The sequence below is a fragment of the Barbus barbus genome (assembly GCF_936440315.1).
Source record: "Barbus barbus genome assembly, chromosome: 41".
NCBI classification, from domain to species: Eukaryota; Metazoa; Chordata; class Actinopteri; order Cypriniformes; family Cyprinidae; genus Barbus; species Barbus barbus.
In genome coordinates this window covers 26,793,901-26,806,400 of record NC_136719.1, presented here as the reverse complement: position 1 = coordinate 26,806,400, position 12,500 = coordinate 26,793,901, and the positions used below count along the sequence as shown (strand labels likewise).

The 12,500-nt window shown below is 37.5% G+C and overlaps 1 protein-coding gene across 2 annotated transcripts in view; it reads right to left on the bottom strand.

The window, feature by feature from the left end:
- Positions 1–7,240, bottom strand: part of LOC306861008 (2-acylglycerol O-acyltransferase 2-A-like) — a 36,676-nt gene extending 29,436 nt beyond the window's left edge. For both annotated transcript variants that reach the window (XM_079403058.1, XM_079403059.1), the window contains exons 1-3: positions 6,898–7,240; positions 4,705–4,883; positions 4,267–4,471 (exon numbers count right to left, since the gene is read on the bottom strand). In XM_079403058.1, coding sequence (XP_079259184.1) covers positions 4,267–4,471; positions 4,705–4,883; positions 6,898–7,234 — 721 coding nt within the window. In that variant the 5' untranslated portion in view covers positions 7,235–7,240. The remainder of the gene's footprint in view (positions 1–4,266; positions 4,472–4,704; positions 4,884–6,897) is intronic.
- Positions 7,241–12,500: the final 5,260 nt, after the last annotated feature.

Sequence of the window (12,500 nt, the reverse complement as noted above, 5' to 3'; positions counted from 1 at the left end):
AGTAACAGCACTGATATTTTGCCAGAATCAGAATTTACGCGAATATCATTTATTATCTTAATGAGTGCTGTCTCTGTGCTGTGATGTGCTCGGAAACCAGATTGAAAATTGTCCAGGTATCCATTTGAGTTTAAGTAGTTGTTCAGCTGATTAAAAACTACCTTTTCAATAATCTTACCTATGAAAGGAAGATTTGATATGAGTCTATAGTTGCTCAACATGGTGTTATCAAGATTGCGCTTCTTCAGAAGGGGCTTAACAACTGCAGTTTTAAGGGAGTTTGGAAAAGTCCCAGAAAGAAGTGAGGCGTTCACCACTTCTAAGAGATCAGCTTCTAAACAGTTAAGCACATTTTTGAAAAAGGATGTGGGAAGTGTGTCAAGATAGCAGGTTGAAGATTTAAGGTGCTGTACTATTTCTTCCAAAATTTTGTTGTCAATTTCTTTAAAAACACACATAGTCACTTCTTTTTGAAATTGCGGTCGAATCTGCGTGACCTCTGCATAACTTGAGGATGTGCCAATCTCCTTTCTGATATTATTGATCTTCTCAGAAAAGGAGGAAGCAAACTCATTGCATTTGCTGTCGGAGAGCATTTCACTGGGAATCTGACTTGGGGGGTTTGTCAGTCTCTCAACAGTCGCAAAAAGAGTGCGAGTGTTGTTTAAGTTACTGTTTATAAGGTTAGAAAAGAAAGTCTGTCTAGCTGTGGCTAGTTCCACATTGAAAGCATGAAGGCTGTCTTTATAGATGCTATAGTGGATTTCGAGTTTCGTCTTCCGCCACATCCGCTCAGCTTTTCTGCATTGTCTTTTCATGCTCTGAACTGCTGTTGATTTTCTCCAAATTGATTTCTGTTTCCCCGTCTTCTTGCTGACCTTTATCGGGGGAATATCATCAATAACACTCGTAATTTTAGAGTTAAATGACTCCAGGAGAAGATCAACAGAGTCTGCAGAAATGCTTGGTGTTAATGATATTGCCTTCATAAATAGCGCACTAGTGTTCTCGGTAATGCATCTCTTTCTGATAGAGACAGATCTAGATTCAGTGGTGACTGAGATCAATATATCAAAGAAAATACAGAAGTGATCAGATAGTGCTACATCCTTAATTACAATGGATGAGATGTGTAGACCTCTACTGATGAGTAAATCTAGAGTGTGTCCACGATTGTGTGTGGGTCCGTGCACATGCTGACTCAGGTCAAAAGTGTTTAAAACGGTTATAATTTCTTTTGTAGTTTTGATTTCTGCATTATCTATGTGAATATTAAAATCCCCTGCAATAGCAAAACAGTCAAACTCTGAGGAAATCATTGATAACAGTTCAGTGAAATCATCAACAAAGGCTGGAGAATATTTTGGAGGCCTGTAAATAATGATAAACAGGGTGCGTGGAGCACCTTTCAGCACAATACCTAGGTATTCAAAAGATGAATACTGACCAAATGACATTTGCTTGCACTGATAAACATCTTTAAACAGAGCAGCTACACCTCCACCTCTCCTAACAGTCCTGCAGACACTTATAAAATTAAAGTTAGGAGGGGCTGTTTCAGTGAGGACTGTTGCACTGCAGCTGTCTTCAAGCCATGTTTCATTTAGAAACATAAAATCCAGGTTGTTTGTGGTTATTAAATCGTTGATCAGAAATGATTTATTTTTAAGTGAGCGAATGTTTAAAAATGCTAACTTGATGGATTTACATTTTGTCTCTACAGCAGTCTTGGATTGATGCATTATAGGCCGCAGGTTAGATGGGTCAGCCGTACGGCTTGAGAAGGCCTTAGACTTTCTATCGCGTGATAAAACAGAAATAGAGGAGGCTACAGGCACACTGGGTTCCCGCTTGTTCTGTAAACATTTGTGAATGTTGTGGCTAATATAGCGGGGACCCGACACACATCACTGAGAGCTGTTATCAGTTGTTTTTGGTTCACCTACACCAGATGGAGAGGGGTTTGGGCCCTGACGTTGTGGCAGCGGCCGGAGAGCTCTCGCAGGAGGAGGAGGGTGAGCTGGGCCTGCAGTCTTTGGTGGTTGTGGGGCCCGCCGTTTTTTAGTTGATATCTGGGGGCTTGCAGCGAAAGAGTGGGAGAGTTTGGTCCCAGCATACACCAGTTCCTCCATTTTCTGTGAGAAGCTTAGAAGTGGGGATGCTGGAGAGAGGGAAAGTGTGTCTGGTGAGCAGGGCTCTGGCTCTGGTGTTTCCGGTGGCTGTGAGATGCTGTTTTCCAGAAAGTCGTCCTTGGGTGCTGAGTCTTGGAGCTGTTGTAGTACGTCACAGTCTGCATGTGATGAGCTCTGTGGGAAGGGCTCAGCTGGGATGTCCATGAGCAGTGCTTGTTGTGGCTGCGTGGTGTTATCAGTATCCTTGTGGGATGTGTCAGCCACATGTTGACTCAGAAGCTGACATGAAGTCCTGTGGTCACTCATTCTGTCCAGGTGTGTGTGTGCCATTCAGGCCGAGTAGATTGGCACACACCACTGAAGGATGACGGAGGGAGAAATAGATATTGTCCTTAAGCACTCTTGCACCGAGTCTGTTTAGGTGGAGGCCATCCGGTTTAAACAGTTGTCTGTGGCCCCAGAAAAGATTGAAGTTGTCGATGAAGTTGACTCCTTTTATACTGCAGGTTCTTTGTAGCCATGTATTCAGCCCAAGCAACCGTGAGAACATGTTAGTTCCCCTTGCTGGGAGTGGTCCACTGATGAACGACTGAACTTCAAGACTTTGAAGCGTTTCAAAGAGTTCACTGAAATCCTTCTTAAGGAGTTCTGACTGCTCCTTCTGAATATCATTCTTCCCCACATGGATGATGACTCGATTTGCAGTCTTGTGCTTCATCAGAATGTTCCGAAGTTCTTTGTTCACATCAGAGACGGTTGCTTGAGGAAAGCAGTATGCAGTTGTAGTCCTGCTACTGATGTTTCTGATAATAGCATCACCCACTATCAGAGTCCTGGGCTCGGCTGCGCTCTGAGCTGAAAGCCGCTGTCTGCTCGACCTTGAGCGCCTGTTAGTAGCGATGTTAGCTGCTGGCTGATTCGATCCGTGTTTAGTCACATTTGCGGATTTCTCTCCCACATTCATTAATGCTTCAAATCTGTTCTCAAGTTGTAAAGGGGGTGGTAAGATACCAGTGTTTACAAGTCTTGTCGTAGCCGTATCTGGGGTAGAGGATGCTACGGCAGCAATACGAGATACTCGTGATAATCTGATGTCTCGATTGCCTTTAGGTCTCGCTCCCTGTTTGTGCCATCGATTTGTCTGTCGATCTGTTTCGGCTTTTTCCTCTACACTTTGTATAAACTTTTGAGATTCAGAGGACTCACCAGCTGTATGCTGAGGGGGTCCGTGATGACCGTCTGCTGTGTGTTCCGCCTGTTTTGGAAGTCCAGCAAGTAACTTTGTTTCAAGAACCGCAATCCTTTGTAGAAGTTTGTGGCAGTTCATGCAGCAGGTAGATTCCACGAGAGGCATTTTCTCTCATCTGTTTGAATGTAGACAGCTGTGTTTTTCCGTCTCTGGAATGTAAACTGCTGGGAGAAAGTCTTAATTTTCCCCCCAAAAAATGTGTTGTCTGAGCACTGTGCTGATCTGCTGAAGTTAAAATCTTGGAGAGATATGAGAAAAATGCAAAAATAGGGAGCAAAGCGCAGAGCAATAAGCAAGAGCGTCCGAACAGTAGCAAAGCCGGAAGTAAAGTACTCACACTCACACACACACTCACGCACTCACTCACTCACACACTCACCCACCCACTCACTCACACTCACACACTCACACTCACACACCCACTCACTCACTCACTCACTCTCACTCACACACACACTCACTCACACTCACTCACACACACACACACACACACACACACACACACTCACACACACACACCCACACACACACTCACTCACTCACACACTCACTCACACTCACACACTCACACACACACACACACACACACACACACTCACACTCACACACACACTCACTCACCCACACACTCACACACACACTCACTCACACACTCACACTCACACACTCACACTCACACACTCACACACTCACACTCACTCACTCACACAAACACTCACACACTCACTCACACACACACTCACACTCACACACTCACACTCACACACACACTCACTCACACACACACTCACTCACACACACACTCACTCACACTCACTCACCCACACTCACTCACACACACACTCACACTCACTCACTCACACACTCACTCACACACTCACACACCTCCGGACATGATGTATTCTCTGAAGAAGGGAACTCTGAACCAGAAGGGCAGCATCAGCAGGTATGGCGTGAGTCCGGGGAACATCCGAGAGAATCCTGACGCTTCGGTGCAGAAATTCCCGAATCCGCCGGCCACCAGAACACCGTGAGGATGAAACCCGAACAGATAATTATAACGAGGGTCCAGATCCGCCGTCTTCATCAGCTAGAGAGAAACCAGGGCACTAGGGCTGTCACTAACCATTATTTTAGTAATCAAGAAATCTGTTGATTATTCTGACAATAGTGCTGGGAAAATAAATCGATGCATCGCGAATCGAGAAATTAAGAATATAGAATATAGTGTGTTATAGAATCCACACCAGAAAGCGATTTGTGATGCATCGATTTATTTTCCCAGCCCTAATCTCTACTGAACACAAGCTCATATAAACTCACTGTGATGGGGAAATAATCCCTGAAATACGTCCACATGCGCCAGCTCCTGACCCAGTGCGACCGCCGACCTCCACATGAGGGCGTGTCCCTGTCCAGATACAGCCAACCAGCATACAGCGCGGCCAGAATCCACCAATCACTGAGGCAGAGGAGCACAAACGCTGCCAGACAGACCTGAGCTGCAGACGACAGACAAGTGTGTGATTTATTAGAGCAGGAGCGAGTGTGTGACTGAACTCTAGAGCCGTGTGTGTTTGCACATTCTCTCTCACACACACACACACACACAGTGTTACTAATTCTGTTATGACCTGAGTGACTGACCGCTGCTGTTTGATGGTTTGTGACTCAAAGGTTTCAAGTTCAGTTCTGATCCACAAACACAATGAACTCCAGATCGAGATGATGTTATTTTATCATTTTATGTTATTTAAATTTTTTTAAATGTATTATTTGTTTATTGTTATGTCATTTATTTTATTCTTTAAATGTATTGTTGTTTATTTCAAGTTATTTTATTGTTATTTTTATTTATTACTGTTATTTATTTAATGATACTTTATCATTGTATTTCTATAAGTGTATTGTTATTTATTTCATGTTATTTTATAATTGTGTTATTTTATCTCTAAAAACGTATTATAATTTATTGTCATTTCATTTATTTTATTCTTTAAATGTATACATTTATTTTTAGTTTTTTAAGTTTAATTTATTACTGTTATTTCACGCTACTTTATTTTTTATTTAATTTCCTTCAGTTTATTATGTTATTTATTTTATGTTATTTTTAACATCTATTATTACATTTACTTCATTTTTTGATTATTATGTTATTTAAGTTATATTTTATTATATTATTATTATTATTATTATTATTATTATGCTATTTTGGAGGAAAATTTCTATCCTATCAATGTCTCGACAATATGTGCAAATGAATTTCATAAAAGCTTGATGATGTCTGGCCCATATTTCACCTCAAATTCCAGAAAATTAAACATATTTTCAGAAACCAAACTGTACAAAACTGATATGATCAATTAGTCATTGCAACATTATGCCCCCATTACTTTAACTTATCTAAATTTAACCAATTTCAACTTCATTTTTAAAATTATATGAGATTCAACAACTTATTAACTCAGTTTAAGTTCAATTTTATTATACTTTAAAATTTAAGGCAGCAACTTATTTTTTACAGTGAAGAAATAAAATCATCCTGTCACAACATTTTTATTTATTTATAGTTTTTCTTCAATAAAATCAGGACGAATTATATTGAGTAGATTACTAATCATTATATCTACTCACTTTATACAGCACATTTAAAAACAACTTTGTTGCTTTCACAATTAAGTTAAAAAGACGTTAAGAAAATAAATAAAATAGCAGACACGATCGTTATGAACACAATTTCACAATGCAAACAAATCTTCTAAAATATCACTGTTACTTCATCTACTGAATTTAATTCATCACACTTTGAATAAAAATCTAATTAAAAATTGTAAATAAATACATAAATTAAAATATTAAAGTCACAAGTCAATGCAGTAAAACGTATCTTTATGTAGCCTACTTTTATAAGGAATGAAAAATTATATTTCTACAAATATCCACTTTTCCTAATAATCGTTTTCTGTATAAACCACAGTTTACCACTCAGCTTTTCTTCTAGAATATGCAGAAAAAACAGTGTCTTTACAGTTATGGATATATGTGACCCTGGACCACAAAACCAGATAAGAGTCCGTTTTTTACAATACAAAAAAATCTGAATAAATAATCTTTTCATTGATGTATGGTTTGTTATGATAGGACAATATTTGTCTGAGATACAACTATTAGAAAATCTGGAATCTGAGGGAGCAAAAAAATCTAAATATTGAGAAAATCTCCTTTAAAGTTGTTCAAATGAAGTTCTTAGCAATGCATATTACTAATCAAAAATGAAGTTTTGATATATTTACAGTAGGAAATTTACTAAATATCTTCATGGAACATGATCTTAATATCCTAATGATTTTTGTCATAAAAGAGAAATGTATAATTTTGATCCATACAATGTATTGTTGTCTATTGATACAGATATACCTGTGTTACTCATGACTGCTTCTGTGCTTCAGGGTCACATGCTCATAATTGTGTAACTCTATATGGAGTATTATTGTAATAAGGGGAGTTTCTCACCCAGAGCTAAGAAGCTGAAGACCCACTGCACGACTGCGGCTGTCTGCAGACGCCTGCGCAGAGGAAGACGCACAGGAGCGAACTCGATCTTCATCTCTACACACACACGCGCGCGCACACGCACACACACGCACACACACACACACAGACTTTGCTTACACTCGCTTTTTCTTAATCGAAAACTGTTAATCGAAGGCTCGTGCGGCGCGCGTCCGGCGGACTTGAGCGAGTTTTGGGGCTTTATAAGTGTTAATAAAGTGTTATGAACGAGATCGGAGGCGGCTCTGTTCCGCGTGTTTCGTGCGAGCTCACAACTCCAGAGCGCCCGTGACGTCATCGACCCGCCCCTTCCGCCCTGAGCCAATCAGAACGCACGGATCACACAGGTGTCTGCGCGTGCGCCATACAGATTACAGATAAAAGATTTTGCTGTTATTTGATTATTTCATTATTAAACATTAAAACATCAATACATAAACATTAATTTCACAACATGTGTGTGTGTGTATGTATGTATACAGAGCTGGGCAGATTACTTACAAATTGTAATCCGTTTCTGTCATTTATTACGTTACACATAATCAGACATACTTTTAACCTATCTTATTTTTCACATTGATTTAAATAGGACAATCTTGTACCATATTGATATAAAAATACAAAGAGTAAGAAAATATATTCCATTTGTTTTTATCAACAACATGAAGTGCATTAAACATTACGTCAAAGTTTCCCAAACCAGGTTTGTAAAGGAGCTGCAGGGCTTTGAGTTTAATGAAAAGCTAATAATTAATTAAATCATAAAAATTTTACATTAAAATAAATAATTAAAAAATGAATGAAAATGAAACACTTAGCCTACTGAAAAAATGAAATATTTAGTTTACCTGCATGTCATGTGACCAAACCCAACACCAGAGAACCCTGAACATGTAAAGGTGATGTTTAATTTTATTCAAAAGGTCTTAAAATCCTGTCGTACAGACGTTTCAACCACATATATCTATGGTTTCAACAACAACAACAAACAAACGTTCCTGCGCATGCGTGCTTTTGTGACCCAAACTTAACTTCCAGTAGACTTCCACAAAGAACCAATAACAACAGCTAAGTCCCTCTAGAGTAGATTATTTCTGATAACAAGCAAAATATGTTTGCTGCGTAAATCAGACGGGCTTATAGAAAATGCACATTCATTCTCTGCCAGCAGGAGGCGCTTTAGGAGCAGCAGAAACAGCTATACACAAGCAGCATTGAGCTCACAAATTCTGCTTTATCAGTAATATCACAAGCAAGATGAAATGAAAATGATCTAAAGACAGTCAGTTGGTTTCCTTCAGAGATACTGTGATATAAAAACACCTGCACCGCAGTTTGATTTTGAAACGTGCAGTACTCATGTTTATTCAGCGAAGTTAAAGCCTTTTGGAAAATATATTTGAGGTGGTCAGTTTTGATATTGCGGGGGGTGGCACAAATAAATCAATGTATGGGAAACACATCCCACAGCACAACAACCTGAGCCCAGCTTCAGTCTAATCATCACTTAACTTTAACTGCGGTGCCACTACTAGCCAGACCGACAAACAGTGTTGGGGAGAAACTAGTTACATGTAACGGAATTACGTCATTTAATTACTAAATAAATTTAATTGTAATCAGTTACTGAGAAAAATGTGTAATTAAATTACAGTTACTTATGAAAATTTGAAAGATTACAAAAGGGGTTACATTTTCTGAATATTTTCGCACACATACAGATTTAATTAATTTCTTTAATAAATTGCATTGACAGCAGTAAAATATGAGACGGCAATGTTTCAGAAGTTTAGGACACAGAATAGGACACGTTTAATCAATAACAGTTTTTGTCCTTATTCTTCCTGTCATTCCAGACCGACTGGATGATGATCAGATCTCTGTGTGGAGCACAGACATCTCACTGGATTATTACAATTAATGGCTAAATGAATGTTAGGAAATGTAAACTGATATTTCCTACTGACACACTACAGCAGAAGATAGAAATAACTGACTTAACACCATCTTTAGCTGCTGGAAATACTAGTGTTATAATCATTTTGGCCACTGCTGTACTTGTCTAGATCAACTTTGAATAAAGAAAAGAAAGATTTCGGGCCAGAGTTTTGTTTATGTATGTGAAATTTAGCTATCAAGAAACACAAATTAATTCATTAAAAAGTTATATTTTCCTACACCCTGAAAACGTTGGGTTGTTTACTGTACCTAATATCTAGGTTAAAAATATTGTATCGTTTGATCGTTTTATTTATTTTTATTTTACAACGCAACCAAAATTATGAAGTCTTGACTTTTCCCACTAAACATTTACCTACACTGTAAAAAATGATCGTGATTTTAACGGTAAAACACTGTGAAAATGCTACGGTAAAACTTGTTACATGGTTAACGGAAAGTTCCTGTAAAATTTACAGGGAAAAACCGTAAACTGACGTTCCCAGAATTCCCTGCGTTCCATTTCAAATTCTGTTTGAATTTGACGTTTTTTCTTTTCTAACTATGTTTCTTCTTAGTTTTTTCTTATCAGTTATGTTTATTAGGGTTGTATGTTACATCTAATGTTGTTAAATTAATGTTTATAGCATATTTCAGTCTCACCATGATGGTGTTTAGTGCTTGTGTGAATGAAACGGTGCACCTTCTGTATGTGATATTGTTTAAAACTTGCTTGTGATGGGCTTTGGCTCATCATGTGACTCTCTCATCATCACCTGTATTTGGTGGATATCAGTGTATTTCAAAGGAACAAAACAGATTTCAGTACTTTAATAGGTTGGTAAATTAAGATTATATCAGTTAAAGAAATTACGGTAATTAACTCTAAATTTAAGTCAAAACCGTAAAACACAAAACGTTGCTACTGTATTTTTTACGGTAGAATTCTGGCAACCACAGCTGCCAGTTTTTTACCGTAAATTTTATGGGTTTTTTTTACAGTGTACGGTTGAAATCTGTGTCCAAAAAAGCTCAGTGTGACACAGCATTCAGACGAAAGGAACAATCAGTGACAACAAAAATATATTAGACATTTTGTATGTAATATATAGCAACATTTCCAGGATTGACCACCAAACTGAAAATACATCTATACATTTTACCAGTTCAGCTCACATGATGATGAAAAACTTCAATTTGGTGCCAGTGGTCAATTCACTGACATTACATGTTTTTGACTGCATTTGCAGTTGTGATGACCTGTAAAACTTGCTATACAGTTTAGAGAATGTGAAGACTGATTTAAAATATGAGATTGAGAATCCTGAGAATCAACCCCATGACCTCTGTGCTGCATTTAGATTTATGCATGTATTTACGCAGATGTTTTAATCCAATGTAGCTTACAAAAGAGGAACAAAAGCAATTTGTCAAGGAGCCAACAATATTTGTAATACGTATATGTGACCCTGAAGCACCAGTCATAAGAGTCAGTTTTTTTAAATTGGGATTTACACATCATCTGAAAGCTGAATAAATAATATTTCCATTGATGTATGGTTTGTTATGATCGGACAATATTTGTCTGAGATACAACTATCTGAAAATCTGGAATCTGAGGGAGCAAAAAAATCTAAATATTGACAAAATCTCCTTTAAAGTTGTTCAAATGAAGTTCTTAGCAATGCATATTACTAATCAAAAATGAAGTTTTGATATATTTACGGTAGGAAATGTACAAAATATCTTCATGGAACATGATCTTTACTTACAGTTTTTCTCAGTTGCTTTGGCACATTTTCCGAAACAGTCTTAACCTTCTGTAAACTGTGAGCTATCGTGTCAGTAATTTGGCCAAGGCCACCAAAATATAAAGTATTTTTGTCATCGTGTGAGCCACACTGGTCAAAGTGTTTAGTTGTTTTTTCACCATGACAGTCAACCATGGAAATTAAGGTTTTAGAAAAAACAAATCTGATATTTGTTGAGAAGAGTCAATAGTACATTGAAAAAAAAGTATATGAACATTTGTATTTATACAGTACATTTAGTTTTGTTGGAATGTATTACATGTAAAGTAGTGTGAAGTGTAACAGTGCACTCTGTTACTGTAGTATTACCTGATGATAACCATGACAACGGTTTGGATGATAGTTACTGTACTGAAATGCAGAAGGATGCACTTCTTATGCCATATTTCCTTTCAAAAGTACAAATTTACACATTACTGTATGTGGGATACTGATTCAAAATGTTTTAATTATTGAGGATATGGTTGATCTCCAAAATATTTAGCTGCACCCTTCAGCCATTGTAAGGCCATGATAGTCTTAGACAATAGTGGCCCTTATTTCATCTGATATGCGCCTATGTCTTTGGCCTCTTCCTCTGTTTTGCCTCTGTACCCTTCCATGCATCCTTACTCCTCTTCTTCCTCTCAGCTGTTGACCCTGATCGTTTTCTGGATGTTCATCCATCATCAGAATTTATAACTTTTGTGTTGTCCTCTGTCTATATATGCTTTCCAATTGAAGGCTCATGAAATGCAGCTGTGAGCTATTTCAGAGAATTAGTTTACAGTTTTTGTTGCTTGCTTTGGTACTAATTTCACAAGTAAGGTGTACTTTTACAAAACTCTTAGTACAAAAATCCAAACTGATCACACTTGTAACACAGCTTGTCATTCTTTGAAAACCTGATGTAAGGCTTTTAATCAGTTGCACATATTTTCAGTCCTCATAATCACGGTTTCAAACACAAGATTAGTGTAATATGTAATGACAACATTTGGTTTAATCATCAAAACACAACAGTATGATCTTCTGTCTCTGGGGTCTGAGGTGATTTTGGGGCCCTTGAGATGTGTTGACATGCCCTGATATTTGTGCTTATTTCAGCTACTTATAATATACTATTGACCAACATGTATTTTTTTGTATTCAGCACAAACTATGCTACCATAATATGTGACCAAAGTGGATGTACATGTTTGCATTTGTTAGAAAAAAAATATTATGCGTGGTTAGTAAGTTTTGGGGAAAAAAATGTAGCTGAAATAAGGCCATAAAAGCCACACTAAATCGTCCTGAATAAGACTTTTGTGTAATCAGTCTTCTAGGCTAGAATATTTACTTCACAATTATCTGAAAATCATTCAGCTTACTCATTCACAGAAAACAATATATTGATTTCATGCATACTAGACTATATGACTGCAAAATCATAGTTGTTTTTCTGTAATTCCAGACTACAGTGTTTGAATATGATGGACAATTCATTGTATTTAAATTTCTTACGGCACGATGATGTTTTCATGCTCTATATGAAACAATAAATGTAATATGAGAGTACATTGTAATGATGAATGCTACGAGTCTAAGTATGTTTAGAACATGTTTATTATTAATAGCCTACTCTGTTCAAAAATAGATTTTAATAACGTACTAAACAATAATAATTAGTTTCTCAGATATAAAATGTCTTTTTTTGTGTACGATAGTACAAAGCATGCATGAGTCTATGCTCACAAATGTTTTTTTTTGGTTGTTTGTATTAAAAACACTTTGTAAAAGCGCTATATAAATAAAGGTGACTTGACTTGACAAAAGGAGCCCCTACCAAGTATT